At 37.8% G+C, this 27,727-nt stretch overlaps 1 protein-coding gene, 1 non-coding gene and 1 pseudogene across 2 annotated transcripts; 2 read left to right on the top strand and 1 right to left on the bottom strand.

Moving 5' to 3' along the window:
• Positions 1-6,761: 6,761 nt before the first annotated feature.
• On the bottom strand, positions 6,762-7,355 carry LOC127103901 (uncharacterized). The gene has a single exon (XM_051041139.1). It carries the CDS (start codon positions 7,353-7,355, stop codon positions 6,762-6,764), a length of 594 nt encoding a protein of 197 aa, XP_050897096.1.
• Positions 7,356-7,907: 552 nt separating this feature from the next.
• LOC127109459 (small nucleolar RNA R71) lies at positions 7,908-8,014 on the top strand. Its single transcript, XR_007796741.1, has one exon. It is a non-coding gene; the product is annotated as a small nucleolar RNA R71 (small nucleolar RNA).
• A 15,048-nt stretch (positions 8,015-23,062) lies between these two features.
• LOC127109161 (uncharacterized) lies at positions 23,063-23,162 on the top strand (annotated as a pseudogene).
• Positions 23,163-27,727: the final 4,565 nt, after the last annotated feature.

The following is a 27,727-nucleotide window of genomic DNA, read 5'->3' as shown; positions in this document are numbered from 1 at the left end:
ATTAAGAAATGAATGGGATCAAAACCACAATGTCCTATAATGTGCCTACAATGCTCATACCAAATTTCATCTTCATCCAATACAATATGCGAATTTCACAAGCAAAATGCCAACATGTGTCACACTAACTCACAAAATGAGCACACAGAGAATAAAATTATCAATCAATTAGAAAATGCAACCAATAAATCCAGCAAAATTCACATGTTATCTTGATATATCAATGATCATTCATGCAAAAAATTAGCTCAATCAAACATATCTAAGCCAGGCAAATAAAATCATGAAGTTGACCTAGCTTGGTGTGACACAAATTGTCACACCTCTAATCAAAAAATCATATCTAATGAACCAAGTATCCAAAAATCACAAACTCTACATGAAAATCACCATCAAGATGTCCAGAACAAGCACAAAAATTTTCATCCATTTCTTTAAAGGTATCATCATTTCATGAAGGATTTGGCATGATGTATACAAAGTGAGCACATTGAAACAAACCCTAGGCCAATTATTTTTCCACACATGCAAAAAATTCACAAAAATTATCATTAAATTCTACACATCGTCATGAAAATAACGCAAAAAGTCTCACTCAATTTGGATGAGCTTTGAAGTCTCTATGAATTTCCTAAGTTCATGTAACAAATGAAAATAAAAATGAAAAAGCAAATTAAGATAATAATTAATTTAATGCGCCAGTGGCATTTTTGTAATACTAATGCCACTGGCCAAAACGACGTCGTTCCAATTACAATGCATGGCGCGCTTCTACTGGCTAAACCTGGCGGTAAACATGTAATTTGAAATGAAATCCAGAAAAATGGATCAAACACACATGGTTCATCGTTCTTCACCAAGAAATTTCCAAAAAATGCAAAAAAATCATGAACAACGAAACTTCATCAAAATCAACAAATGCATAATCAATGGAACCGTCTTTCCACAAGGAACATGGATACGTAACTCATTCAACCTAATTCCTAACACAGCCACGGGATCGAGTGAAACAAGTTATGACATCAAACATTCAAGTCGCGATTACTCTCTCCACAGTCAACCAATTCACAAACCAAACATATCACGTTAATCTACAATGAACGCACTACAATGCGCATATGACAATTCAAGAAATGGTGAGATTCGAAAATTAACCTTAGGTTGAAGACGGCAATGGATCTTGATGTGTTTTGCTCCAATTATCCAAAACAGATGATGATGAAGGTTGAGGAAGTTGAATAGAACAGCTAGTTTAGCTCCAGCACGATCCAGATGTGAGAATAATCAAATCACCATTGATGAGCAAGGTATGAACAATTGTGATTCTTGGAGTGTTTGGCAATGGCTTGATGAAACAGATGGAGATTGAAGCTTGTAGAAGATGAATCCACAAAGAACCGTGCAAATTGATTGAGATTTGATGGAGTTTGGATCAAAAATTGCTTGATGAAATTTGAGAGAAAATGGAGGGAAAATCAGTTAGATTTCTTGGAATATGAAATTGTGATTAGCATTCTGTTACAATTAGAGCTTTATACCAATGCCTTAATCCAATGTACTAATCTCCATTAGCAAAATTTGGAAGAATTAGCATAATTGCACTTTAAGTGAAAGTTCCAAAAATGCCCTTGCCAAATATTGCACCATGACAGCTCATGACAGTTGGAACAAGTTTCAATTGGCATTTGGAGAGTGTTGCAAAAAGTCCCATTCCAAAATTCCATGTATTTCTCAAATTGGACCATTTTGCCCTTGGATTTTAATTGTTGCACTTGAAAATTGACCTTTTGCATTGACCATTTTTGATGAATTTTGATTATGCACCATGAAAGTACATGTGAAATGGAGTTTGCTCATAAAAAGATCAACCATTTTGGACATTCCATGTGAAAGTTATGCCACTTTGATTATAGGCATTTTTGGAAAATGAATGGACCATAACTTGTCAACCATACATGGGAATTTCAAGTTCTTGGACTTTTTGAAAAGGTGAGACCAAGATCTACAACTTTCATGTTGGACAAATTTTCATTTGAAGCTTTTTTGGACATGTAATTTTGTAGTGAAAAACTTTCCATTTTTGGAAACTTCCATTACAAGTCACTTTCTATTTTTGGCAATTTTTGTCCTGACTTTATTTTCTTCATTCTTGAGCTTTGACATGTCAAATGAAACTTGTTTCAACATGAATGAAGTGTATCCAACTCTCTCCTACCTCGAAATCCATAAAATCAAGCACAGTTGACCACAGTTGACTTTTCAACTGATAGATGAATTTGGCAATGCACTGATCAAGCTGAGCCCCAATTCTCTGATGAAATGGCTCAATGGTGAAACCCTAGCCTCCATAAGCTCAATAAAATCATGAAATGATCCCCATATCCATTATAGACCCCATCTCCTTGCCATGCCTTGATTGGCCCAATGCAACTGATTAGGGTTGACCAGTGGTCAAAACCCTAATCCCAAGGTATATGATCAATCTTCTGAATCTCTTGGATGATACCAAAACCATGAGGATGATGATGTATCATTTCCACCAAGATGAAGACAAATCTCCTTGAGAATCACAAACCCTAATTTGTATCACCACATCCTCAGATGGCTAATGATCAATCAATAAAACCCTAGGCCTGCATCTCCACTTCTTATCTTCTGACCAAGACTTAGGAGGATGATTTGCACAATGTAACCACATGATATGCATCATGCAATGCCTAATGACCTAAAATGATATGCAAATATATTATGCTAGTCCCAAGAGAGGAGGGCAAATTTTGAGGTGTTACAAAAGCCTAAAATTTTCAAAATAAAAGTTGTTTTCTTTGTCAATTTTTTTTTGTAGGGCTCAATAATGGGGAAGTAGGGTTACACTACATAGAAGACTCGTCTAGCACATGCAATTTATTCAAACACAAATTAAAATAAACTAAAAAAACAAAAAATGCAAAAAATTAAAAGAAAAAGAAGGCATAGAAATCTCCTCCCACACACTTAAACCAAATATTGTCCCCAATGTTTCGATATAAGATGAGGAAAGGAGTAACCTGGATGGCACTACTGCTGACCAGTGGTACCTTCGTCTCCTGGCTCTGAATGCCTGTGATGATGACTCTTGTTGCGACGACGCTCCTCTCTTGAAACCTATAAGCGATCAAATCTAGCCGATAATAAGGCATCAGATTCCCACAGCTGTAGAATGTTACCCAGTACAAAGCCTTGAGTGGCCTCCATCAGGGTAAGGTGACTCTGAAATTGCGCTTGTCGACGCTGCTGGTTAGAGAGGAGGGTTTGCTGGGATTCCATAATGTTGCAGAGAGTAATGAGACCTGAAACCTGAAACATAAATATTACTAATGTTAGTTCAGTTAAATACATAAATAAAACATCGAATAAAGACAACACAAAAATAATAAAGTGAGAAAAATCATGGGTTGCCTCCCACGCAGGGCTTGTTTAACATCTTTAGCTTGACGATTAGAGATTTATATTTGAGAAACAGGGACAGGTGGATCGATCAGAGTTGTCAAGAGTAATTTGTAAGGATGTCACCTCCTTGGTAGTGCTTCAACCTTTGCCCATTTACTACGAAGGGATTGCAAGAGTGGTTCTTGATTTCAACTGCTCCAGACTTTAAGATCTTTGAGACCTCGTAAGGGCCAGTACATCTTAAGTGCAGCTTACCAGGAAAAAGTCACAACCTGGAGTTAAAAAGGAGAACAGGATCGCCTATGTTGAAATCTTTTTTTTACAATTGTCTTATCATGCCACGCTTTGGTTCTTTCTTTATATATTATGGCATTTTCATAAGCACTACGACGTAGTTCCTCTAATTTATGAATGTCTAGAATGTGTTTTTCACCAGCTGCTAGGTAATCCAAATTCAGGGTTTTAATGGTCCAATAGGCTTTGTGTTCTAGCTCAAAACGTAAGTGACAAGATTTTTTGTAAACTAATTGGTATGGGGTGGTTCCTATAGGGGTTTTATAAGCGATTCTATAGGCCCATAATGCTTCTTTAAGCTTCTGAGACCAATCTTTTCTAGATGTTGAAACCGTTTTCTCTAAGATTTGTTTAATCTCCTTATTTGACACTTCCACTTGTCCACTAGTCTACGGGTGATATGGTGTTGCTACTCAGTGCTTAACTCCATATTTATATAAAAGTTTATCAAAAATTCTGGATATGAAATGTGATCCACCGTCACTTATAACAAGGTGTGGTACTCCAAATCTAGGGAATATGTTGTTTTTGAATAATTTAATCACTACTCGAGTGTCATTTGTAGGTGAGGCTATAGCCTCAATCCATTTAGACACGTAGTCAACAACTACTGAGATATACTTATTTCCCATTGATGATGGAAAAGGTCCCATAAAATCAATCCCCCAAACATCGAAGATTTCTACTTCTTGGATATTTCTTAATGTTATTTCGTCACGCCTTGAGACGTTCCCTGTGCGTTGGCACCGATCACATCTGGTAATGTAAGTATGAACATCGTGCCATAATGTTGGCCAGTAAAGGCCGGCTTGGAGAATTTTAGCGCATGTTTTAGATGTGCCTGCATGTCCACCATAAGGTGCGGAGTGATAATGTTTTATTATGTTTTCTACCTCTTCTTCAGGGACACAGCGACGGAAAATGTTGTTTGTCCCTCTTTTGAAAAGGAGAGGTTCTTCCCAATATAAATACCTTACATCACTAAAGAATTTCTTCTTCTATTGGTAGTTAAGGTCGGGGGGTATGATATCAGCAGTTAGGTAATTAACAAAGTCAGCGTACCAAGGTATGTTGGTCACTGCTAAAGTTCTTTAAATGTTCCAATCCATTGGAAAATTAGAGTTATCATTCTGAATGGTTTCAATTTTTGCCATGAGTCTATCATGGGTAAAATCGTCATTTATTGGCACTAGGTCTGGTTTTAAATATTCAAGCCTAGAAAGGTGGTCAGCAACTACATTTTCCGTGCCCTTCTTGTCTCGAATATCCAGGTCAAACTCTTGTAGTAAAAGGACCCATCGAAGTAAACTAGGTTTAGGGTCCTTCTTGCTTATTAGGTATCGAATAGCTGCATGATCTGTATAAACTATAATTTTAGCTCCGATCAGATAAGATCGAAATTTATCAATAGCAAAAACAACAACGAGGATTTATTTCTCGGTTGTTGCATAGTTAAGTTGGGCGGCATCCAGGGTTCTACTAGAATAGTAAATTACATGTAATTTCTTGTCCTTTCTTTGTCCTAGAACAGCACCAACAACGTAATCTCTAGCATTGCACATGATTTCAAAGGGTTGGTTCCAATCTCGAGGTTGCATAATAGGCGCGAAAATCAGTGCTTATTTCAAAGGGTTGAATGCTTCTATACATTTTTCGTCGAAAATAAACTCGACATCTTTCATTAGAAGGCTAGTTAGATGGTTTGAGATTTTCTATAACATATATTTTGGATTTATCAACCTCAATGCCCTTTTTAGAGACTATGTGTCCTAATATTATTCCTTCGGTAACCATAAAGTGACACTTTTCCCAGTTTAGCACAAGGTATGTTTCCACGCATCTTTCTAGAATTTTCTCAAGGTTAACTAGACAGTCTTCAAAACTAAATCCGCATACTGAGAAATCATCCATAAAAACTTCTATAATCTCATCGAGGAAGTCTGCGAAGATTGACATCATACAGCTTTGGGAGGTGGCTGGGGCATTGCAAATTCCGAAGGGCATTCGTCTATAGGAAAATGTTCCATAAGGGCATGTAAAGGTTGTTTTCTCTTGATCTTCGGGGTGAATGGGAATTTGGAAAAATCCCGAGTATCCATCTAAATAGCAAAAGTAAGAGTGTCTAGCTAGACGCTCAAGCATTTGATCTATGAATGGGAGAGGGAAATGATATTTCCTAGTTACCTTATTTAGTTTTCTGTAGTTGATGCACATACTCCAACCGTTTTCTACACGTTTAGCTACATGCTCGCCTTTCTCATTTTCCACAACTGTGACACCTCTTTTTTTAGGTACCACATGTACAGGGCTCACCCACTTACTATCTGAAATTTGATAAATTATACCAGCCTCTAGTAGTTTCAGTACTTCTTTCTTAACCACATCGCTCATTATAGGGTTTAGCCTTTGTTGATGTTCTCTGGAAGGTTTAGAGTCTTCCTCCAGCAAGATCCGGTGCATGCACACGGATGGGCTTATCCCTTTGAGATCATATATGTTATATCCTAAAGCTGAGGGATACTTTCGCAAGATATCTAAAAGTTGGTTTGTTTCATCTCTATTCAAGGTGGCGCTTACTAAAACTAGGCGATTTAGTTCTTGATCTAAAAACTCATATCTTAGATTCTTGGGTAGTTCCTTAAGTTCTATAGATGGTTTCTTAGGACATGGCATATGGTCCAGGGTAAGTGCTAAGCATTCATAAAGGTTGCCATCCATGTGAGGCTCCAGTCTAAATCTGTCATCTTCTCTCATGGAAGTCAAGAATATTTCATTGTCTCGGGAGGTCTTTCTTGATCTAGCTCCCTTATGCATTCATCAATGATATCAATGACATAACAAGAGTCTTCTATGACTTGTACCATTAGGAATTTGGAAAGTATAAATTCTATCTTTTCATCACCCACTTCGAAAGTTAGTTTTCCTCTTTTAACATCTATTATGGCTCCCGCTGTTGATAAGAAGGGTCTACCAAGGAGGATCAGGATTTCGTCGTCTTCTTTAATGTCCATTACCATGAAATCTGTTGGGATATAAAGTTATCTGATTCTAACTGGAATGTCTTCTAATATGCCTACTGGGTATTTTACAGATCTATCGGCTAATTGAAGAGACATCTTAGTCAGTTGTGATTCTCCTAGGTTTAGCCTTCTACAAACTGCTAAAGGCATCAGGCTTACGCTTGCTCCCAAGTTTAGGAACGCTTTGTCTATAACATGATTCCCTAAAATACAAGGTATGGAAAAGCTCCCAGGATCTTTCTCCTTCTTAGCAAGTTTATTCTCAGCAATGGAGTTGCATTCTAAAGGTTTGGGATCATCCAACTTACGTTTGTTGATCAAGATGTCCTTAAGGAATTTAGCATAAGATGGTATTTGGGTGATGGCTTCGGTGAAAGGGACTTCTATGTGGAGTTTCTCGATCACTTTTATAAACTTTTTATATTGGTTATCAATTTTTGTCTGTTTAAGTCTTTGTGGGTATGGAATTGGTGGTTTATAAGGAGAGGGTGGAACATAAACTTTATCTTTATCTTCTCCCTTATCCTTCACTTTCTGGTCTTTTTGTCTCTCTACTTCCTCTACTTCATCTATAGACATAACATTTTTCTTAGAAGCCTTTGGTTCACTCATGACTAGTTTTGAGGAACGGCTTGCATAAGTTGGATTTGTCTTTGAGCTTGAAAACCTGGTGGTCTTTGAGGGGTAGAGTTTTGAATAGGGTTATTGTTTTTATAAGAGAAGTTTGGATGATTCCTCCATCCCGGGTTGCAAGTGTTTGAAAACGGGTTTCCTTGGGCATAATTGACCTGGTCTGAGTTTGATTCAATTAAAACATTGAGTTTTGGTGCAAGATGTCCTTTAGTTCCACAGATTTCACAATCTACAGCTACTGCGGTTATAGGATTTGCAGACATGTGTTCGACCTTCAGGGCTAAAGCGTCCATTTTAGCTTTCATCATGTCCACACAATTGACCTCATGTATTCCTCCTTTGGTCTCCCTTTTCTCCACTGATGCTCATTCTGACTCCCATTGGTAATGGTTTTGTGCCATATCTTGGATGAGAGCGCAAGCGTCGGGGTAAGGTTTGTTCATCAGAGCACCACCGGCGGCAGCGTCGATGGACATCTTTGTGTTATAGTGAAGTCCATTATAGAAGGTGTGAATAATCAACCATTGTTCTAGGCCATGGTGTGGACAAGCTCTTAGTAGTTCTTTATATCTTTTCCAAGCTTCAAAAAGTGATTCACCCTGATTTTGAGTGAATCAGGTTATTTGGTTTTGAAGGACAACGGTCTTACTCGGGGGAAAATATCTTGCAAGGAACATTCTCCTGAGGTATTCCCAAGTAGTTATCGAGTTATCCATAAGGGAATCTAACCAAGACCGTGCTCTATCTCTGAGGGAAAATGGGAATAGTCTTAGACAAATTGCCTCAGGTGAAGCACCGTTGGTCTTGAATGTATCAGCTAGTTGGATAAAAACTTTTAAATGTTGATTTGGGTTCTCTGTAGCAAGAGCCACGTATTGATTTTGTTGTACAAGTTGTAATAAAGAGGGTTTTAATTTGAAATCGTTAGCAGGAATAGCCGGGTTTACTATACTAGAACTAGGTTCTTCGTTAGTAGGTTGGGCAAATTCCTTAAGTGGTCTTCGGTTATGATCTTCGGCCATTGCTCTCCTAATTCTTTGGAGCAAACGACGTGCGCGAGCGTATCGCTCCGGTTCAGCTATTGGATCTTCTAAACTTCCGGTACTGCGAGTTTCTCACATTTATCGGCTAATAGGGCCTTATTCTAGACGGTGTAACAACAGGGTACGAAAAATTGATGCAATTGGTCCCCGACAACGGTGCCAAAAACTTGATGGGTTGTGCAATATGTTATCCGCAAGTATACGGAACACGTCAAAGTAATATAAAAGATTATCGTTCCCACAAAGACCAAATTGTCAATCTATCGATTTCTATTGTTACGGTGCTTATCTAAGGTAGTCAAATAAGTAGGTTCAAGTACACTAAAGTGGAAATAATGAAGTAAATAATGAAGTAAATAAATTCAGATACAATGTAGGCTCAGACGTAACTCACGTCAGTTAGGAAATACTCCAATTGTTTCTAAACAGATCTACTTATGGGGAAATATTTTCTACTTAGAGAAGAATCAACTTAACAGGAACTATCGCTTCCACGTATTCAAAATCGAGTTTACTCTCTAATTAATGCCCTCCATTATCACAGATGAAGGGTTCTTGTCGCGTTAAAGTAGTAAACCTATTTTTAAGAAATTAAATCCTAGACTTAGTTAAAAAGTGATTTTGATTTGGAAAGTTTAACTTAAAAGGGATCCATGACTTTCGCTCAAGGATCTGTATTTTAAACCTACAAACGTGTCCGAAAACAGTTTCAAAATCGTTTTCTAATAATGTTAAGAATTCCCAATTAACCGGAAAAAGTGCTTTCGCTACTTTTGACCAGTTAAAACTAACCAAGTTTATCTTTAAGAAATGGACGACTTTCGATCTTACCCAACTATACTTCGGCTCTACTTTCGTAGTTACCGAACAAAATAAGCACTGAAAACTTGTGTCAAAATCAAAACAGCCTCTAAAGCATTTCTATAGATACAAATAATGGAGTATCATCTTAACGATGATCCTTACATCATAACCTTCAAAGATTTTAGCCAGACATGGAAATACAAAACAACATAGCAGAATTAATCATGTTTAAAAGGGGCGAGTAAATAAAATGTGCAAGTTAAATAAGCGAGTATGTAAAAGCGATTCAGGAAAACAAATAAAGTAAAGCATGCAAGATAAATAAAACGTAAATGTGAATAACTTGAATAAGAAACCTGCTCCAAATTGGAGACTTTAATCTGGTACACTTGAAAAGAAAACTTGACTGGAAAGTAAAATGGCGGCAATATTGTTTGTACAGTGCTCTAACCTAACTACAACTCAAGTTCGATAACCCCCATGTGGTGAATTATCTCTTTTACAATGGTGAACTTTAGGCTTAGTGTTGTGAACTAAGTCGGATGCCATTTTCGTGAAGTGAAAATGCCTACTTATAGAAGTTCTAAAAAGCTAGCCAAAAGACAAAACTATCCTCCAACTTCCCTAAGTGGGGTTGTGCCAACAAAGGTGGCACCCGCCATCCCCACTAAGGCGCCCACCGTGTGTACAACATGGAAAGATCATGGGAAATGTGGTAGTTACCACCGGTTGACATCTTACACGTCATGGCACCATCCTTGGCGGCCACCATGTTGGACGCCATGTGAACAAATTTCCACAAAAACTTTGATTTCTTCCTCGTTTGGCTTCATTTCTTCACAAAAGGCTCTTGTAGGGAAAAATATCTGAAAATAGGACAAAAGGAAAACATAACACAAGAAAATGACAATAAACACCTAATAAGCATGTGCAATCCGAGTCAAATACGCAGTGTGTTTCAGTGTTATCATTCATCTGACACAAGATCATTGATGAATCAATTAGCCTTTAGACATTAGATATTTCATTGGTCAAATGAGGGAATGGGGAAGAATAGGGATGAAGATGAAGAGGGAGGAGAAGATAGAAACACAAATTAATCATGAGAGGAAATTCATCAAATTAAAACCATCCACTCATTTTGGGAGATGAAAAGTACATTTCATCAATCCCCTAAATCCAATGGTTTTGATCCAACAAAAGTCAAATCAACCTTGATGAAGGCCCAAACAGAAAGTCAAACCTCACAAGACCATAAAAATGGCTCAACAATATTTTTAAACATTTAATCAATTTAAAAAAATGAACTAAAATCCCTTCAAAACACCAAATAAATGGCCAAGAGATTTATCCTAAGTCAAACAAGGTCAAAGGACCTTAGATAAAAAAATTCACTATTTTTGAAAAGTCAGAAGTATTTTTAAACAATTAAAAATATGCACAAAAACATTTAATTCATAAAAATATCAAAATTAATCCAAAAAATAATTTTAATTCAGAATATGGAAGAGAAAAATATTTAAAGATTTTTGGTGAAAGTCCCATATTTTTGGGATTAAAAATGAAATTTCTATGAATTAAATAAAATAGGTGGATTAAATGGAAATTCCGAAAATACAAAAAAGCAAGGGCCATCAAATCTCCCTTATTAATTGAGGTGGCAGATCTGATGGCCAAGTGCGCGCTTCCGTCCAACACCTCAGTCAACGCGTGTACACGTGTGGTATGCAAAAGCAAGGGTCCTGATTAAAATATGGAACCAAGATCAGATGGTCTGGGCAAAGCCAACACACCATCGGAGCTCTAGCTCCGGTCATCTTCTCCAGTGGACCTCACTGAACTGGTCCACCATGAACCAAACGGAAAATGAAAAATGAGTACATGTTTTTGAAGGAAAAATGCTCAGGAGCACGAATCTGACCTCCATTTCTTCCAATTCCAAGTATATTGAAAGATACATGGATTTGAAATTTGAGGTTCATGATCTGAGTTGCTTTGATTTGACCTCAAAGCAACTCAATTTTGTTGCCTATATTGGTAGGACTTCAGCCAACCAAAAATCAAAGAGAATGGTGAAGAATTGAGAGAGAATATAAGAGAGAAACTTTTGGAAAAATCACCTTCAAATAGCTTGAATCTGGCTTGATCTTGTTTCTAATTGGCCTTGGCTTGACTCCAGAAGCTTGTGGGAAGTGAATTAGATCAAAGAAGGGCTTGGATTCTTGGAGTTTCAATCCCAAAACAGAAGGAGATTTGAAACTCGATTTCAAGTGAAATCTTCAAGTTTATCCTTTAATGGAGGTTAGGGAGGCAATAGTTCAAAGCTTGGGTAAGCAGGGATGCTCTTTCTGATCACAATGGCCTTATATTTATAGTGCATCAAATTGCTTTTCACACACTTTAAAAATTTGCCAATTTTAGAAACTTTAGTGCATGGATGCATGGGCAATGATTTGGGCCTAAGGAATGATGCAATCCAACTCTGATTCGTGCACATTGAGTACTGAAACCATAACATGTAAGCATGCAATAGGAAATGGTTATTTGAATTCAAATTTTACCAAAACAAACCTATGAAAGGAACCATGTGCAAGTCCCTCAATCGTTGCCCAAATGAGGTGATCTTGGACTTTTTAGAAAGGTAAGATCAAGGGAAATGATCGCTCGACTGGGTGAGTCGAGAATGGGATACAAACTGCAAGTGCACAGTTCTATCGCGTAGTTTTAAAAGATATCGATCCCACAGGGACTTATGAATCGATATACCGTTATCTAAGGTTACTACGTAAATCTAAGGTGAAAATGTTTGATTGTTTGGGGAAAAACTAAGAGCTAAACTAATATCTAGATTAAATATTAATAAAACGGATATCGGTATGTAGTTCGTCAAAACTAGGGAATCAAGTCTTTGTCGGTTTCTTGGTTTTAAAATGAATCGTTTCGGTTAACTTTATTGGTTAAAGGTTCTATCTCAAACTCTCGCTCTGTTGAATAAACCATGATTTTATATTAATGTTGCTGTCACTTATAATTAAGTCAAAAACCATATTTTGAAAGCAATAAAGTTGCAGAAACTCTTTTTAAGAAAATACTGACCGTTTTAAACACCCTTATCTCAAACTCTCGCTCTGTTGACTTAGGTTATATAATTAAATCCAAATGCTTAACTCTCGTCCTCACATTCAATCTTTAAAAATACTTTTTGGAAAAGGTCAGAATTTAATTTACTCTAAAACTTGCTCTCGCCCTGATCTAGAATTAATGCCTAAATTACACTGTCCAGTTAAAATCTCAAACTCTCGCTCTATTGATTTTAACTTCTTTATGTCTTTTACTTTTGTAAAAAAATCTTGTTATTAAACCTGTAAGTTGAGACCGTAAAAAGATTGATTTTGATTTTAAGTTTAGATAGACCGACTCAGTCTTGATCCCTTATTCTGCTTACTTTACATACCGATACCTAGGCAAATTAGCCAGACATGCTAAATAAATAAGAATTTATATCATGCATAAACAGACTCATTCCAGGCAGATAATATAGATAAATAATAAAACAAAATATTAAATAATGATTAAAGAACCTGAATGCGTAATACAATAGTCTTGAACACTCCACCACAAGCCGGTAGGATTTGTTCTTGGATTCTTCAATTAAACAGTAAATTAAATCAAGGAAATAAAACTGGAATATAACGTAAGGTTAAATCCAGTATAAAGTTGCACAATAGTTTCCGGTGTAGAAACTATTATGCGAAAAATATCTAAAAGCTAAAACGGGAAAGGTAAATTTGCAAGGGAAAAAGAATGTAAAGCTTGCAAAAGAAATAAAATAAAATAAACAATGTTAAGTGCTGAAAAAGAAAAAAAAATAAGCGAAAGCGTGAAAAGAAAATTGGCAGAGCTTCGGCAATATGAGCGTGGAAAAACCGGGGATCTTGAAACTTCCCAATTAGCTGCTATTTATACAGCTGCTGGTGTAACTGCTTTCCAAGGGTTTCCGTGTGCGTGGTCTTTTCGTTCCGAGGGTTAAGCGTGCGTGGAAATAGCTTTCAACGTGGTCAGTTGAGTTCCTAGCGCCAAAAATATAGGGGAACGGTGTGACGTCCGTCACACCATGTGTGACGCTCGTCACGAGAGGGTACTTAGTGTGACGCTCGTCACAACCTTTGTGACGCCCGTCACAGGCACAACGTGCACTTTCTTTGGGCTGGGCTTGGTCTTTGTTATTTGTTTCCTTTTTATTCCTTTTTACACCTCCTTTTCTTCCCTTTTTCACTTTTGCTTCAAAATGGATACCTGACATAAATAGCAAGGAAATACTGCATAATATCTGATAAAATGAGATAAACTAAAGTAAATGATAATATAATCTAATTGAATTAAGTCTTAAAATGTGATATAATTTCGTGTTATCAAACTCCCCCATACTTAAATCTTTGCTTGTCCTCAAGCAAAATTCAGTATAGAGCTTGTTAAAAGTTTTAGCCAGATGAAATTTCAAAGCACACATCAATTCGTACTAGGTTGCAAATGGATTTTTGTTTAGGAGGACTTGAGTTTAATCTTGACATCAACAACTACCGTTACAACTTAGATAACCCTACCTTATGCAAATCAGTTCACGTACCCTATGATAGCTATCCTGGTTCCTTTGGTCTTATTTTACCCGTTTTCATTCTAGCGAAATCACATTAAGCCCTTTATCTTTTCGCGCACATAGTGGAGTAACCGGTTAGTGATTATGATCCGCTTTTAGCTAGAAGTTCTGGTACATAAGTCGGATAACTTCATTATTCAGTCCATTGCAAATTGCGGGGGATCGAACCGTAGTCCGCCCTACCAAGTTCAGTACCAGATTCCTACTGAACCAACTCATAATGGATCTTTCGTATTGTGCTTTTGCATGATCTGCAACCTTTAGATTAAATGATCTGGTAAGGATCACCTAATTTAATTAGTGCATTTCTTGATATATTTATATATTTTAGGTTACTTTGGGGATCATTCACTTATATTCATCGGCTCTCCACGTAGTTTGCTATTAAGATGGTGCTGACTTCTGTATAAACTACTTGGGGTTGCCATAGAACTAAAAGTTCAAGGAATCGGTATAATAGGTACTTATCCTGATCTAACATATTGAGGTTCTCAGAGCGTTGTTATGGTAATGATTTTGTTTTGATTTCACTCAAGTTTTATAAAGTAAGCAACCTTTATTCTTATTGGGTGTGTTAAAATTTTTTTTTTTTTTTTGTTATGGCTCAAGAAAATTGAGGGAATAGATAATAGAAATATTTCACACTCGGACTTTTTTTTTTTTTTTTTTTTTGTGTTTTTTTGTTTTAGATAGTAAGAAAGGGAAATAACAATGAAAGGGAAGGTAACATACTTGAAAAATGGAAATAGGAAGAATATTGTTTCCCCCCCATACTTAAACTAAACATTGTCCTCAATGTTTTAAGGGAAAGAAATACATAATGGAAATGCAAAGAAAATAACAACTAAGGCTGCCTTCCGCCTCTGGTTCTTGGACCTGGTGATCTTTGACGTATGTCTAAGTTGTCGAACCTGCTAAACAACTCAGTAAACCGCTGGTCGGTTATGGCATTCCTAGCGTCTTGTTGCTGTTGCATTTGATGCATCATCTGCAGCATCTCGACATTCTGTGCCTGCATTCCATCGATAGCATCCATAATGTCGTCGTTGGTTGCAGGCCTTCTTCGTCGACGACGTTGGGAGGATGGGCCAGTTGCATTACCGGAAGGGTTGAGCGGGGCTGAATGTTGTGTAGGAGGATGATCACCTTGTTCCATTTCTTCAAACTCATCTGTTTGTGGGTTTGTTTGTAAAGGCTCGGTGGTTTCAGGAGCGTTTAGATCATAGAGGTGGCGGTCGGGGTTTGTGACATCAGTTAGGGCGATATTTGGTAGAACAATGCTTGGGACAGCCTGGTTGTTCACCATAAGATAATATCCTCCGCCTACTCTGTTTTTAATCAGGCGGCTGGAGCGGCAATAGCTGATATCCATAGACAGGGGAGGTAGGGATTCTAAAGTTTGGAGTTTATCCCCTAGGTTCAGGCCAAGTGCTATGGATGTTATTAATCCACCAATTATAAAGGGTTGCCGGCCTCTAGCACATAAGGTGCGGATATGATGAAAGAGAAAAGAGGCGGCGTTTACCTGAGTATCCGGTTCGAAGACGCATTGGAGGAAAAATAGCTCCTTTGAGTTGACCTTGCTGTTGTTTGGTCTTCCAAAAATTGTGTTTTGCAAGATGCGGATGAAGTACCGGATAGTGGGGTTATGTATATGGGAGAGAAGGAGTTCTTCCCAGTTGTAGGTATCTATACCGGTAATTTTCTTAAAAAGGCCAAAAACGCCAACTGTGTTCCAGTTTGAGTTTGGAGGGATTCTGGGGTGTACCTGACCTTCTATGGGAAATTGTAACATGGTACTCAATTGGTTTTGGGTTAAGGAGTACTCGGTGTTGAACATGCGGAAGGTTGCGGTACTGGTTAAAAATTCGTCTTCACCGGCGGGAGTGGTGTAGTCGTATGAACTTAAGAATTCTAAGGTTAGGGATGGGTAGGTGGGTTGATAATGAGTGCAAAGGAAGGTTAGGTCGGCTAGGCGGAGCATCCATTCGATACCTTGGAGTAATCCTAATTGTTGTAAACAAGTTAAATCGGGGTACCTGGTGGAAGCGACGCCTCGCTGTTGGAAACGTTCGAATTGCTCTTGCTGGTAGTTGTCATCTCCGGATCGGAAGATGATATTTCCGAAATTTTGATTTCCCGCCATTGTGATGAATTTTTGAAGGGATGATTTGGAAAGAAAAAGAAATGTATTTGATATGAGAGAATTGTTTTGTGGTGAATGAAGGAAGTTTTGGTAGGTATTTATAGGAGAAGGGTTGGAAGATAGAAAGAAAAAGTGGTTGAAGAGTAATTAAGTGTGGTTAAATGAAAAGTGAATGGGGAATGTAAAAAGGTAAGGGGTGTAACGTTCGTCTCCAACGGCTCCCTAACGTTCACATGTCTGAGGGGCGTTACGCTCGTCACAAGGGTGTGACGTTCGTAACAGGAGTTATGCGTGCCGTTCGTCATGGAGTGTGTGACGCTCGTCACACATTTCTTTTTGGCAGGGCATTCAGCAGCGCTTCACATAATTAATCTGGAGATGAATTTATTTTGATTATTTTGTTTTATTTGGTTTTTAGATTGTTCTATTTAATTTAGCTAATTAATTTGTGTTGCATGCTATTCTATTTCTCATAATAATAATTCATTATGAGTAACAGTAGAACAGTAGAGAACATAGCCATTGCATAAATTAAATAAATAAATAGCTTTAATAAAATTAACATAATGTAATACAGGAAGGGAAAACAATGAAATGAAAGGAAAATAAATGCGAACATGAATTCAAATAACATTAGTGAAAAATCTAGCCTAAAACTAAATAACTTAGAAAGAAATAACTAAATTCCATCTATCTTCGGATCTCTGGCCGGAGGAGCAAAAGAGTTAACACGATGCCGTAACATACGTAACTGACTTGCCGTGCTGCTCATGTATTCTAGGACTTCATGCCTCAAGTTGTGGAAATCTTCCCTGAGGGCGTCTTGTTCTGACATCAAAGCTTCAATGACGGTTTTAATATCTGTTCCTGGCATATGATGTCGGAGATCAGGCATGGCTGATTCTTCGGTCAGGGCAGGCTAAGGAGGAGGATCAATATCATAGTAGCCGGAAGGTGTCTGAGGGTCAGATTCAGCTTGAGAGATATGGTCAACATAGTGCTCATAGTCATCACAAATCTCATAGTCCTGGATGGATTCAGTGGATCCAGCAGGAGTTGGGGTTTCATTCAGGTTATAGAGCCAGTTCCTTTGGTTATGAACACTAGTTCTAGGATCGGGCATGGTGAATAGGCAGAGAACCTGGTTATCAATAATAAGCTCGAACTCATCAGACCCTATGTTTGCTATAAACATAGTGTTGAAGAGGAAGGGTATACTCATAGTAGTAATGCCACAAAAAGGGCTAAGGTCAAGCATAGGCTGACGTAATCCAATAGCATTACCTATCATAGTGATCAAACCGCCTATTCTAATGGGTGCTCGCTCATCCTGGATAAGGTGGTCCAAATTAGCTAACATAAAAGTAGCACCGTTTACTGGACGGTTCTGGGAAGCACAAAATATGATGAAGAGTTCATCACGTGAAACTGAAGTACTATTTGGCTTCTTCCCAAATAAAGTGTGGGTCAGGATCTTATGGAAATAGCGAAAAGCCGGGTTATGTATGTTTCCAGAGAGAAACTCATGTTCTTCGGGCTCATCATTTCCAGTCAGCTTACCCCAAAAGTGTTCAAGCTCTCTATATTCAAAAAGTTCTTCCTGGCTTACAGTGAATGTATCAAAGGAGGTAGGAAAACCCAAAAGGTTGGTGAAGTCTCTAATATTAAATTGGTACTCCATATTGAACATTCTGAACTGGATAAAACCTCTGCTAATTCCTTTTCCATGGCTGGGTAGATAGATTAATGAACTAAGGAATTCTAGTGTGAGTCTCCGGTAGGTGGTGAAATGTCTCAGGATAGGGGAGGTCTCCCATCCTATCTGATTCAGCAAAAACAGGACACTCTGTCTCAGTCCAAGGGCAGTCATAGCCCAATCATCAGCATATAAACTAGGTAGCATCTCTCTAGCGGCTAGTTCTTCAAACTTTTGTTTCTGAGCCATTCCTCTGAACTTGATACCCATACGATCAAAATGTCCCATCTGGTTAGTGTTAGCTAGAGAAAAGAAACATGAGTTTAAGTCAGGATTTGGCCAAATGCCGAAAGAAGAAAAGAATTATTATATATATATATATATATATATATATATATATATATATATTTTTATTTTTTTTTTATTTTTTTTTTAATAAATCAATAATGAATACTAAATAGAAATTAAAAGAATAATTAAGAGAAAAATAGGGAAATGATAATAATAATAGAATAATAAAATAACAAATTAATTTGTGGGTTGTCTCCCACTAAGCGCTTTGTTTAAATGTCGCAAGCTCGACAAAGAAACTGTTAAATATAGTCTATGAGTCCTGGGGGCGTTTCGTCTAAGTGTAGAATTTGCGAATCCTCGTTGGTTTCCGCATAGTGATAATGTTTCAGACGTTGCCCGTTTACGGTGAACGGTTCTGTAGATTGTCCTTTTATTTCTACCGCTCCACTGGGAAAGATTTTAGTGATATGAAAAGGTCCCGACCATCTGGATCGTAGTTTTCCCGGGAATAACTTTAGTCTAGAGTTAAATAAAAGTACTGCGTCGCCTTGCTTGAAGATTTTCCTTGATATACGCTTGTCATGCCATTGTTTTGTTCTTTCTTTATAGATTTTGGCATTTTCATAGGCGTCTCTTCTGAGTTCCTCTAATTCGTTTATGTCAAGGATTCTCTTTTCACCGGCGGCTTTATAATTCAAATTTAAATTTCTAATAGCCCAATAGGCTTTATGTTCTAATTCTACCGGGAGGTGACAGGATTTTCCATAAATGAGCTTAAATGGGGTCGTCCCTATGGGAGTTTTATAAGCAGTTCGGTATGCCCACAAAGCTTCTGGTAATTTCAATGACCAATCTTTCCTTGAAGTGGCGACCGTTTTTTCTAGTATTTGCTTGATTTCTCTGTTAGATACTTCCACTTGTCCACTGGTTTGAGGGTGGTAAGGTGTTGCTATCCTATGTCTCACTCCATATTTAAGTAGTAGTTTTTCGAGTACCTTGGATATAAAGTGTGATCCACCATCACTGACTACTATTCTTGGGATGCCAAATCTCGGAAATATTATATTTTTAAAGAGTCTAGTTACTACTCGGGTGTCATTTGTTGGAGAAGCTATAGCTTCGATCCATTTTGATACGTAGTCAACTGCCACGAGTATGTATTTGTTACCGAAAGAGGATGGGAAAGGTCCCATGAAGTCTATCCCCCACACGTCAAAAATCTCTACTTCCAAAATACCTTTTTGTGGCATCTCGTCACGTCTAGATATGTTTCCCGTGCGTTGACATCTGTCACACTCCTTAATAGCCGCATGTACGTCCTTCCATATAGTTGGCCAATAAAAGCCAGCTTGTAGGATTTTAGAGCAGGTCTTGGATGTACTTGTGTGTCCACCATAAGGCGCAGAGTGACAGTGTTGGATTATATTTTCTACCTCTTCTTCGGGTATACATCGACGGAAAATACTATCGGGGCCTCTTTTGAAAAGTAAGGGATCATCCCAGTAATAGTGTTTTATGTCGTGGAAGAATCGTTTCTTCTGCTGGTAAGATAAAGTAGGTGGAACTATTCCGGCAGCTAAATAATTGACTAGATCAGCGTACCATGGTGTGACAGATATAGCTAAGGTGGTTTCTACTTGCATGTCGGAGTTGTTCTCTTCCAAAGTAGCTATGAGTTTATCATACGAGAAATCATCATTAATGGATGTTCTTTCCGGTTCAAGGTTCTCAAGTCTAGAGAGGTGGTCTGCTACTACGTTTTCAGTTCCTTTCTTGTCCTTGATTTCTAAGTCGAATTCTTGTAGTAACAAGATCCATCTTAGGAGTCTAGGTTTAGCATCCTTTTTTGTTAAGAGGTACCTGATAGCAGCGTGATCAGTGTAAACTATTATTTTGGCTCCTACCAGGTAAGAACGAAATTTATCTAGCGCAAATACCACTGCTAGGAGTTCTTTCTCGGTTGTGGCATAATTCATCTGTGCTTCATCCAGGGTTCTGCTAGCGTAATATATAACGTGAAGCTTTTTATCCTTTCTTTGTCCTAAAACAGCACCTACAGCATAATCACTGGCATCGCACATTATTTCGAATGGTTCATTCCAGTCTGGTGTCTGCATAATGGGTGCGGAGATCAATGCTTGTTTAAGAGTTTGAAATGCTTTTAAACAGTTATCGTCGAATATGAATTCAGCATCTTTCATCAACAGTCCGGTTAAGGGTTTAGTTATCTTAGAGAAGTCTTTGATGAATCGTCGGTAAAAACCGGCGTGTCCTAAAAAACTTCGTACTTCTCTCACAGTTCTTGGGGGTTGAAGATTTTCGATTACCTCTATTTTGGCTTTGTCTACTTCAATTCCTCTGTTCGAGATGATGTGTCCTAAAACAATGCCTTCTTGTACCATAAAGTGGCACTTTTCCCAATTAAGTACTAAGTTTACTTTTACACATCGCTCCAGAACTCTTTCCAGGTTTTCAAGGCATTCTTCGAAATTTTGTCCGTATACAGAAAAGTCATCCATAAATACTTCCATGATGTTTTCGAGAAAGTCGGCGAATATTGCCATCATGCATCTTTGAAAAGTTGCAGGGGCATTACACAGACCAAACGGCATTCGTCTATACGCGAAGGTACCAAAAGGGCATGTGAATGTTGTCTTTTCTTGGTCATCAGGGTGAATTGGTATTTGAAAGAAGCCTGAATAACCGTCTAAATAACAGAAATGTGAATGTTTAGCTAATCGTTCTAACATTTGGTCAATGAATGGTAAAGGGAAATGATCTTTTCGGGTTGCTTTGTTTAGTTTCCTATAATCAATGCACATTCTCCATCCCGATTCGATTCGTTTAGTTATAGTTTCTCCTTTTTCGTTTTCAATAACGGTTATGCCTCCTTTCTTTGGTACAACGTGTACAGGACTAACCCATTTGCTATCAGATATAGGATATATAATACATGCTTCCAATAACTTGGTTATTTCTTTCTTTACTACCTCACTTAGGATCGGATTTAGTCTTCTCTGGTGTTCCCTAGAGGTTTTACAGTCTTCTTCTAACATGATGTGGTGCATACAAATAGAAGGGCTTATTCCTTTAAGATCGGTGATGTGGTATCCTAGTGCGGTTGGATATTTTCTTAAGATATGTAGGAGTTTTTCTGTTTCGAGTCTTCCTAGATCTGCATTAACTATCACAGGTCGTTCAAGTTCTAAGTCTAGGAATTCATATCTCAGATTTTTGGGAAGTGTTTTCAAATCAGGGGTTGGTTTGTTAAGACACTGCGTAGGATCCGGTGTTATTACTAGGCATTGTTTAGATTTGTCCTCTAGAAGATAGTCTGATGATTTGTCTTCTCCTGACTCTGCTTCTTTTATGCATTCATCGATGATATCCATGAAGTAACATGTATCTTCTATTGCAGGTGCTTTCAAGAATTGGGAAAGAATGAATTCAATTTTCTCTTCGCCTACTTCGAAGGTGAGTCGTCCTCGTTTTACGTCTATGATTGCACCGGCAGTTGCTAAGAATGGTCTTCCTAGTATAATAGGTGTCGTATCATCTTCTCTAATGTCCATAATTGTGAAGTCAGTGGGAATGTAAAACTGACCTATGCGTACGGGAACGTTTTCAAGGATTCCTACAGGATATTTGATGGAACGATCTGCTAATTGCACAGACATTTTGGTCGGTCTTAATTCTCCCATTTCCAGTTTCTTACATATGGATAAAGGCATAACGCTAATTCCGGCTCCTAAATCGCATAAGGCTTTGTCGATGACAAATTTTCCTATGTGACAGGGTATAGAGAAACTACCCGGATCCTTGAGTTTAGGGGGCATGTTTTGGATTATAGCGCTACATTCGGCAGGGAGTGTAACGGTTTCGCTATCCTCAAGTTTCCTTTTGTTAGAAAGAATTTCTTTTAAGAATTTAGCATATGAGGGCATCTGCGTAATAGCTTCGGTAAACGGAATTGTAACGTTTAATTGTTTAAGGAGATCAACAAATTTTCTAAATTGGCCTACATCTTTGGTTTTAACAAGCCTTTGAGGGTAAGGTATAGGTGGTTTGTAAGGTGGTGGAGGTACATAAGGTTCCTTCTTTTCTAGGGTTTCCTTATTACTCTCTTCCTTTTCCTTAGGTTCACTTTCCTCAGTAGATTTCTTAGGGTTTTGGTTTTCTATCCTTGGGTCAGACGGTCCTTCCACTTCCGTTCCACTTCTCAATATAATTGCATGAGCTTGGCTTCTCGGATTGGGTTGGGGCTGTCCAGGGAATGTACCAGTTGGTGCAGCAGTAGGTGCTTGTTGTTGAGCTACTTGAGATATTTGCGTTTCCAGCATTTTGTTATGGGTAGCCAGGGCATCTACTTTGCTTGCTAGTTGTTTAAGTTGTTCGCCAGTGTGTATGTTCTGGTTTAAGAAATCTTTATTGGTTTGTTGTTGGGAAGCTATAAAGTTTTCCATCATGATTTCCAAGTTGGATTTTCTAGGGGTATTATTGTTAGGATTCGGTTTCTGATATCCCGGAGGTATAGATGGGGCTTGATTTGGAGACTGTCCAGGTGCGTATAAAGCATTATTACTCTTATATGAGAAGTTTGGATGGTTCTTCCAATTTGGGTTATAGGTATTCGAATAGGGGCTTCCTTGAGCATAGTTTACTTGCTCTGCTTGGATTCCAGTCAAGAGTTGACATTCCGCAGGAGTGTGGCCTTGGATTCCACAGACCTCGCAATTCTGAGTTATAGCACCCGCGGCGGCTGGAGGTGATACGTTTAAACTTTCAATTTTCTGGACCAAAGCATCCACTTTTGCATTGACGTGATCAAGGTTACTTATCTCGTACATGCCAGTTTTCGGTTGAGGTTTTTCCACCGTTGTTCGTTCGGTTCCCCACTGATAGTGGTTTTGGGCCATGCTCTCGATAAGCTGGTAAGCATCAGCGTAAGGTTTGTTCATTAGTGCACCACCTGCAGCGGCGTCTATTGTTAACCTTGTATTGTATAAGAGACCATTATAAAATGTGTGAATTACTAACCAGTCTTCCAAACCATGGTGTGGGCAAAGTCTCATCATGTCTTTGTATCTTTCCCATGCTTCGAAAAGAGACTCGTTGTCTTTCTGTTTAAATCCGTTTATCTGGGCTCTTAACATAGCTGTTTTGCTTGGCGGAAAATATCGGGCAAGAAAAACTTTCTTCAACTCGTTCCATGTGGTGACTGAGTTGGAAGGAAGAGATTGAAGCCATCTTCTAGCGCTATCTCTTAATGAGAAAGGAAAAAGACGAAGTCGAATTGCCTCTGAAGTGACACCATTAGCTTTAACAGTATCAGCGTATTGGACAAATACGGATAAATGAAGGTTTGGATCTTCGGTAAGATTTCCAGAGAATTGGTTCTATTGCACAGCCTGCAACAACAAGGTTTAAGTTCAAAGTTGTTTGCTTCGATTGCGGGCGGAGCAATACTTGAATGCGGTTCATCTTGCGATGGAGCGGCGTAATCTCTAAGATCACGAGCTGGTTCTGCCATCTCGGTTAAAGAAGGAAAATCTTTGAGATCAGGAAGGTCTATAGGAGGGAGATTGTTTTCAGCACGATATTCCTGAATTCGTCGTAAGACTCGGAGATATAGTTCGATATCGTTGATTCGTAAGTAGAGCGGTTCGCCTTGAGAGCGAGTGCGTGGCATACAAATCAACGAAAGAAAGAAAATAGAAGGAAAAGAAACCTTAGTCTCTACAGCGTAACGGAAGAGTTACGATATCGATTGAATAAAAGTCCCCGGCAACGGCGCCAAAAACTTGATCGCTCGACTGGGTGAGTCGAGAATGGGATACAAACTGCAAGTGCACAGTTCTATCGCGTAGTTTTAAAAGATATCGATCCCACAGGGACTTATGAATCGATATACCGTTATCTAAGGTTACTACGTAAATCTAAGGTGAAAATGTTTGATTGTTTGGGGAAAAACTAAGAGCTAAACTAATATCTAGATTAAATATTAATAAAACGGATATCGGTATGTAGTTCGTCAAAACTAGGGAATCAAGTCTTTGTCGGTTTCTTGGTTTTAAAATGAATCATTTCGGTTAACTTTATTGGTTAAAGGTTCTATCTCAAACTCTCGCTCTGTTGAATAAACCATGATTTTATATTAATGTTGCTGTCACTTATAATTAAGTCAAAAACCATATTTTGAAAGCAATAAAGTTGCAGAAACTCTTTTTAAGAAAATACTGACCGTTTTAAACACCCTTATCTCAAACTCTCGCTCTGTTGACTTAGGTTATATAATTAAATCCAAATGCTTAACTCTCGTCCTCACATTCAATCTTTAAAAATACTTTTTGGAAAAGGTCAGAATTTAATTTACTCTAAAACTTGCTCTCGCCCTGATCTAGAATTAATGCCTAAATTACACTGTCCAGTTAAAATCTCAAACTCTCGCTCTATTGATTTTAACTTCTTTATGTCTTTTACTTTTGTAAAAAAATCTTGTTATTAAACCTGTAAGTTGAGACCGTAAAAAGATTGATTTTGATTTTAAGTTTAGATAGACCGACTCAGTCTTGATCCCTTATTCTGCTTACTTTACATACCGATACCTAGGCAAATTAGCCAGACATGCTAAATAAATAAGAATTTATATCATGCATAAACAGACTCATTCCAGGCAGATAATATAGATAAATAATAAAACAAAATACTAAATAATGATTAAAGAACCTGAATGCGTAATACAATAGTCTTGAACACTCCACCACAAGCCGGTAGGATTTGTTCTTGGATTCTTCAATTAAACAGTAAATTAAATCAAGGAAATAAAACTGGAATATAACGTAAGGTTAAATCCAGTATAAAGTTGCACAATAGTTTCCGGTGTAGAAACTATTATGCGAAAAATATCTAAAAGCTAAAACAGGAAAGGTAAATTTGCAAGGGAAAAAGAATGTAAAGCTTGCAAAAGAAATAAAATAAAATAAACAATGTTAAGTGCTGGAAAAGAAAAAAAAATAAGCAAAAGCGTGAAAAGAAAATTGGCAGAGCTTCGGCAATATGAGCGTGGAAAAACCGGGGATCTTGAAACTTCCCAATTAGCTGCTATTTATACAGCTGCTGGTGTAACTGCTTTCCAAGGGTTTCCGTGTGCGTGGTCTTTTCGTTCCGAGGGTTAAGCGTGCGTGGAAATAGCTTTCAACGTGGTCAGTTGAGTTCCTAGCGCCAAAAATATAGGGGAACGGTGTGACGTCCGTCACACCATGTGTGACGCTCGTCACGAGAGGGTACTTAGTGTGACGCTCGTCACAACCTTTGTGACGCCCGTCACAGGCACAACGTGCACTTTCTTTGGGCTGGGCTTGGTCTTTGTTATTTGTTTCCTTTTTATTCCTTTTTACACCTCCTTTTCTTCCCTTTTTCACTTTTGCTTCAAAATGGATACCTGACATAAATAGCAAGGAAATACTGCATAATATCTGATAAAATGAGATAAACTAAAGTAAATGATAATATAATCTAATTGAATTAAGTCTTAAAATGTGATATAATTTCGTGTTATCAGGAAACGACTTTAATGTTTAACACTTTTTTATTTGAATCTTGGATCATGAAGAATTTTGAGGTGGAAGTTTGGAAAATCAAACATAATTGAAAATTTTCTAAGTACCAAGTCAAATGTTCACTTCTTCCACCTTGAATAACTTTTGTTATGAGCTTCAAATGGAAATAGTTCCTTCATAAAAGTTGTATCTATTTCAAACCTATTCAATTTGGTCACAAATTTTACCTCATTTTGATTTTTCATGAAGGAGTTATGCATTTTAGAAGTTGAGGAAAATTGCTTGTTCAATGTTAATGGCCCAAAATGACCTATAATGTTTCCTCTTGGCACATGCCCTTGAAAGTTGAATATGAAGTTTCTCAAAGACTCAAAGTTTGAGAAGACATCTTGAATTTGATCATGAAACTTGGATGGTTTCTGTAACACCCCGATAAAATATGATAATTATTTAATTTAAGTTAATAGTATATTTATTAATTTAATTAAATAATTGGATTATTATTGGAATAATAAAGTTGGAATATATATATAGAGTTCCATTTGGTAAAAAGGGTTTTCACGTGAAAGCAGAGAACACGTAACATTGAGAGAGAGAGAAGAAACTGAGAAAGGGAGAAGAAGAGGCTAGGGCTCAAGAGGAGAATTCACGATTGTTGAAGGTCGAAGAATCAATTGCCGGATTAACTCAGGTAAGGGGGGTTTATCGTCGTTTAATGGGTATTATGGGTTAACATGTAATGGGTAGTAATAAGCCATTGAATTGACCCTAATTTGGATGAAGAATGTTGCAATTGTGATGAATAAGTTATGTTAAAAACTGTAATTGAATCTATATGTGGGTGAGTCGTAATTTGCTGGACGTGTAGCTTTTTACGGAATTGAAATCGGAGGTCCGGAAGTCCTCCTCCGACGAGAAATGCGGGAAATCTGTATTCTGTTTTCGTGTTAGCGCAGGAACAACTTTCTGTTCTGCGTTAACCGGTTAACCCAGGGTGTTAACCGGTTAACACTGTTATGATTTAGAAAAATTAATTTCTGTTCTGCGTTAACCGGTTAACCCAGGGTGTTAACCGGTTAACACTGTTAAAATGTGCCAGGAAGCGTGTTCTGTGTTGCGTTAACCGGTTAACCCAGGGCGTTAACCGGTTAACACTGTTTGAAAAGTGAAAAATTGATATTTAAATAGTGTGTACGTCCTGGAATGGAATTGTGTGTACACATTTGATGATTGGCCTATATGGGTGAATGATATACTGATGTATGATATAGTAGGGATCATTTCCCATTGTTTTGAGCAGTATAGGTATTAGTAGAGTGTGCTAATACTGTGATTTATTATTTGGCATGATATGAATATGATTCTGTGATAAATATGCTGATGATGTATGATGGTATGCATAATGCTGTGAATGTATCTGTTATGTATGCAATTGTGGATGGACTGTTTATGGCTTAGAGTGTGAGCATATGTCCATTGTGGATTGTTGTTGATGGTTGCATGCTAGGTGATTTAGCGTGCATAGTATGGCCTTTATGGTGGTAGCTAATTCCCATGGTGAGGAATTAGTGAGTGAGTTATTGTGGATTGTTGTTGATGTTTGCATGCTAGGTGATTTAGCGTGCATAGCATAGCCCTTGGGGTGGTAGCTAATTCCCATGGTGAGGAATTAGTGAGTGAGTCACTAGGTCTCAAATGAGTGGGACTAGTGAGCTTGGTAGCCGTATCTGGGTTTGATTGGTGAGGTTGAACTATGTGTTCACGAATAGTCGGTACCGCATGCATGGAGTCTCATTGCATAATGTATGTATGGCGTATAATATGAATGGATGTATTCCAATATTATACGTGTGTTTTGTGTTGGGTTGAGTATGATTATGATTTTGAGTTGATGTGCCGTTGCTGAATGTGTGATCTGATTTGGGTGATGAAATGTGTTAAATTACTTAGCATTACATGATATTTTATAATGCTTATTATATCGATTGAGGAACTCACCCTTACAACTATGTTTCAGGTAACGAGCAGTGATTGAGTAGAAGCTAGTGTTGAAGTCTAGTGTAGTTCCTTAGTGGGTCATGCTCTGGTATATGTAACATCGGGACGGGATGTTTTACCTTGTTTTCATTTGGTTGTTGAATAATTTTACATG

This window comes from Lathyrus oleraceus, chromosome 7, assembly GCF_024323335.1.
Source record: "Lathyrus oleraceus cultivar Zhongwan6 chromosome 7, CAAS_Psat_ZW6_1.0, whole genome shotgun sequence".
Taxonomy (NCBI): Eukaryota; Viridiplantae; Streptophyta; class Magnoliopsida; order Fabales; family Fabaceae; genus Lathyrus; species Lathyrus oleraceus.
Note: the sequence above shows the minus strand (reverse complement) of the source record. Positions and strands in the feature narration are given on the sequence as shown.